This window comes from Charadrius vociferus, unplaced genomic scaffold, assembly GCF_000708025.1.
Source record: "Charadrius vociferus isolate BGI_N301 unplaced genomic scaffold, ASM70802v2 scaffold561, whole genome shotgun sequence".
Lineage (NCBI taxonomy): Eukaryota > Metazoa > Chordata > Aves > Charadriiformes > Charadriidae > Charadrius > Charadrius vociferus.
This window is the reverse complement of record NW_009646848.1, coordinates 1,103,676-1,107,616: the sequence shown is the minus strand read 5'-3', so window position 1 is coordinate 1,107,616 and position 3,941 is coordinate 1,103,676. Positions and strand designations below refer to the sequence as shown.

Genomic DNA, 3,941 nt, shown 5'->3' with positions numbered 1-3,941 from the left:
CGGCCTCGGAGGCGGTCAGCCGGAGCGGAAAGCTGCCAAGGGGAAGATAACGGCGTCGTCCCGTCGCTCTTCACTTCAGCCTGTGTGCGAGTGAAGCCTCTGCCAGTGAGTTGCCCGGAGAAGCCGTGGCTGGTGCGAAGGGCGGCAGGGTTCTGCTTTTGGTCTTATGAGAGACGAATCACGAGTTCTCGTGTCACGGGCTTCCTCGTTTCAGCGTCTCTGACCTGGTTGCGTTTGCATCTGACCTCTGTGGCGATCAGAGAGCTGGCTTGGTAATTGTAAGCTGTGACAATGGACCCTGCAGGGGTTGAGGGTAATCGTTGGGTTCAGCAAAACAGGCTGTTCCTCTGACAGGCGCTCTGTCTAGCCACAGCCAGGTGCTTATTTGATTGTGGGTCTGTCGGTTGCCTTCTGCCAGCATCTGGAGCTTTAATGAAATCTGCAAAGGAAGAAGCAGAGGGGAATCCGTTGCACCACTGTGGTTGGCTGGTGCAATCACTGAATATTTCTTACATGATTTTAGCGTGAACCTGAAAGCCACGTCTTCTAGTTTTCATCATTATCTTTGTTACTGCCTCTTCAGTTGCATCTGGCATAGGTTGTCTCAGTTTCCTTCTTCCCCTGTGTAAACAGAAGAAAACTGTTCTGTGAAGTTGCAGTTTAGTATTAAACACTTTCAGATTCTCAGCTGAAGTAGTACTAGAAGATAATGTAATTATAATTATCAAGATTAAGGCACTTGAACAAACAGGGCCTGACTAATCACAGTGGCTCTTCCCTGCAAGCTCTTCAAACGAGAGCTGTAAAGAGGAGTGATTTGAGGCCTGGTAAATAATTTTCTGCAGACTGGCTTCTCAGTGTGATGGAATAACGGACAATGGCTTATGCCTGAAACTTACTCCAGCATTCAGTCTGCGGGGCTCTGCTCTGACTGAATCAATGCTAATTAATGTGCTCAGTAGCAAAACTTTTTACAATCCTGAGGTAAAGTTCAGAAAAGAATCCCAAATCGGCCCAGTGGATTGTCTTAGAATGTGCAAGAGATTCAGATTTAGTGTCTCTTGGAAACGGTGAGATGTGTCTAGATTTTGACTTCTCCTTTTTGCAGTCAGGACTGAGGAAGTGGCCAATCATTGACTCCGTGACCCTGAAGTTAGTTTGCAGGGGGCTGCAACAGTTAATCTTCTGTGTTCCCTGTGGTGTGTGTCCAGGATGTCATCACCTTGCCATACCTCTGCTGTGCTGGTAGTCTTTATGGCCCTTGCTGTCGGTGTGCGGGGTGAACAGTTGAAAGAGAGGAGCTGCGATGTGGTTGGTGATGAGAGCAGCGAGTCGCAAATGGAAAGAGCCCTGCTGAAGAAACTAGAACCGCTGAGCCAAATGAGGTACAGTACAACACGCTGCAGGCCTCGGGGCTGCACAGTACCTACCCTTAGCCCAAGACGGGGGGAAAACTTGGGGCCAGGCTGCAGAATGGGCTCCCCTGTTAGTGTGGACTGTGACTGGCTTCCAGGCCTCAAGCATCTGCTGCTCTGAGCGCTGTTCTCTGTAATCCTATGGGCTGTCTGTTCTGTCCTCTCCCTGCTGCAGGTTTAACGTGACTGTGGAGAAAGGCAAAACGGAAAATTACGTCTACCATTTCAGGGTGTGTAGGGAGGTCAACAGCACCCTGCATGATTATGGTGGTCTGGTGCAAACAGATAGACAGAATGGAAAGACTACAGTGATAGGAAGAATCAATGAAACCCAGGTTTTCAATGGAAGTAAGATTCCACTCGATACCTTTTTACTCTGTATCTGCCTTTCACCTCCTGATCTGGATTTGCAGCCTGTGTTCTTTATCTCTTGGCAGGTGACTGGATCATGCTGATTTATAAAGGAGGTGATTCATATGGCAGGCACTGCAGTGGTGAGAAGAGAAGAGCTGTAATAATGATTTCTTGCAAGCGGGGAGTTATGGCGGTGAGTGACACATGAGGTGGGAGAGGAGCAGGCTGCCCAGACAAACAGTTGTTTATGAGCAGAAGGGCTTTAAGAAGCCAGCAGGGTTTTCTTCTGTCCTCCAGTGTCGGTTGCCCAGCTGCACCAACAATGATAAAACTGTCTTCTAGTGAAGTTCAGCATGCCTGGGCATATTTTCACATGACTTAACTTTTCCCAAATTGCAGAGTTCATTCAGCATTATTTCAGAAGAGCGGGAAAAGGAGCAGGAGTGTTTCTACCTCTTTGAGATGGACAGCAGTTTGGCTTGTCCAGCTGAGGATTCCCACCTCAGCGTTGGCTCCATTCTACTGATCACGTGAGTCATTGGAAGAGCTGTTTGTGTCTGGGCCGTAATCTCCAGTGCCATTTAGAAACACAGCAAATGCTATACTAGACTAGGTAATTGTAGTATACGTATCCACAGCTGCTGTTAGATGTTTCTGTGCCTCTGAGCTTTTTGGACAAAAGCTCTTGCTTAAGGCATGATGCCGCAGAGCTATTTTGTTCTCTGTAGACATCCTCCTTCATAGTTCAGACAAGTGCACAGAAATACGGAAGATGTGGCTTCCTAAAATTCAGACCAGGAGTCCTCCCTCATTTCTGTGTTTGTGCTTAGAGGCACTACTTCATGTAATACTGCTGAAAGATTTATACTAGCAGATCAATATTTTGGGAACCTTTTCTAGTCTGGTCTCTGTTTATAGTTCTGTTCTTGAGTGGTGCTTAGCTACTTGTTCCAATACCAATCTGCAGCAGGTAGCTTGCTTGGAAGGGGTTGTCTACAGGATTTCCTCAGCTCTGATTTTTAATTACGCCCTCCAGGTTTGCTTCACTGATTGCAGTCTACATCATTGGTGGGTTCCTCTACCAGCGCCTTGTAGTGGGAGCGAAGGGCATGGAGCAGTTTCCTCACTTTGCCTTCTGGCAAGATCTGGGCAATTTGGTGGCGGTGAGTGAAAATCCCTGTATATTCCCAGTATGACCCACATATTAGGACAGGAGAAAATGGCATCTGCCTTATCTTTGTGGACAGTCTCTTGGGTACCACCAGGCTAGTCTAGTGTAGGCAGAAGAGAGTATCTATTGGTCGGTTTTTTGGGGGTGGGGTTTTTGGTTTTGGCTGTGGTGGGGTTTTTTTTTTTAGTACTCTATTTTTGAATCTTTGAGTCTGATTGCCTGCTGATATCCTGTGATTGCTACATAACAACCTAGAAGACATCCTTATTAGTGGTTAACACTTTTCAGGTAGGAATGTTAAGCTGGGGACTGTGAAATGTTCATGTCTGACTCCCTGAAGCCCTTCCTTGGTCACCATCGGCAGTGCCATTTATCCTCCGTGCTTGTCTCAGTGTGATGTTGCTGCACACTGTTACTCAATACCACGTTCTACCCCAGAGCTTTCAAGACAGAGTAGGATATTTGTATGTGTGCTTCTCTTGTCAAATAAGTTCTGGGGACCTGTCCCAGATAGCACAGGAATAGGTGTAATCCCTTAGCAAAAGAAAAATCACAGAAGCTGCTTTGCTTTGGATTGCATACAGTCTGATTCCGGTGCAATATCCTGTGCTTGTAGGATGGCTGTGACTTTGTCTGCCGATCTAAGCCTCGAAATGCGCCAGCTGCATACCGTGGTGTGGGTGATGACCAGCTGGGTGAGGAGTCAGAAGAACGGGATGACCACTTGCTACCAATGTGATAAGCTTTCAACACTGAGTTCTTTTCTTCCCGTCTCCCCAGCGCTTGTTTAGCCAGGTGCCTCCCAGCCAGTTTTCCTTCTCTCACTTTTGATTTTCTTTACACTATTTGCTTTTGCTGTCTCTGGCGTGTCAAGTCCCATGGGTGCCTCTGGGTGTGAACAGCACTGGTCCCTGATGGCATGTCTTACGAGTATAATGCAGTTTGAGGTTTTTAAAAATGCAGCAGAGCTCTGGGGGAGTAAAGTGCTGAGAGTTGAGTAG

At 47.2% G+C, this 3,941-nt stretch overlaps 2 protein-coding genes across 2 annotated transcripts in view; both read left to right on the top strand.

Moving 5' to 3' along the window:
• The window catches only part of LOC104294532 (alpha-2-macroglobulin-like), a 187,457-nt gene that overhangs the window by 92,721 nt on the left and 90,795 nt on the right, over positions 1-3,941 (top strand). The gene's annotated exons all lie outside the window — the stretch shown is intronic.
• Positions 1,213-3,918, top strand: M6PR (mannose-6-phosphate receptor (cation dependent)). The gene is made up of 6 exons (XM_009894118.1): positions 1,213-1,385; positions 1,591-1,763; positions 1,853-1,962; positions 2,169-2,299; positions 2,806-2,932; positions 3,557-3,918. The coding sequence occupies exons 1-6, from the start codon at positions 1,213-1,215 to the stop codon at positions 3,677-3,679; spliced, it is 837 nt and encodes a 278-aa protein (XP_009892420.1). The 3' UTR covers positions 3,680-3,918.

Bases quoted from the DNA above. Each gene is read 5' to 3' on its own strand.
- M6PR (XM_009894118.1), top strand. From the start codon at position 1,213: ATGTCATCACCTTGCCATACCTCTGCTGTGCTGGTAGTCTTTATGGCC. The intron at 2,300-2,805 runs GTGAGTCATTGG...TACGCCCTCCAG, and splicing joins GGCTCCATTCTACTGATCAC to GTTTGCTTCACTGATTGCAG. The intron at 2,933-3,556 runs GTGAGTGAAAAT...CTGTGCTTGTAG, and splicing joins ATCTGGGCAATTTGGTGGCG to GATGGCTGTGACTTTGTCTG.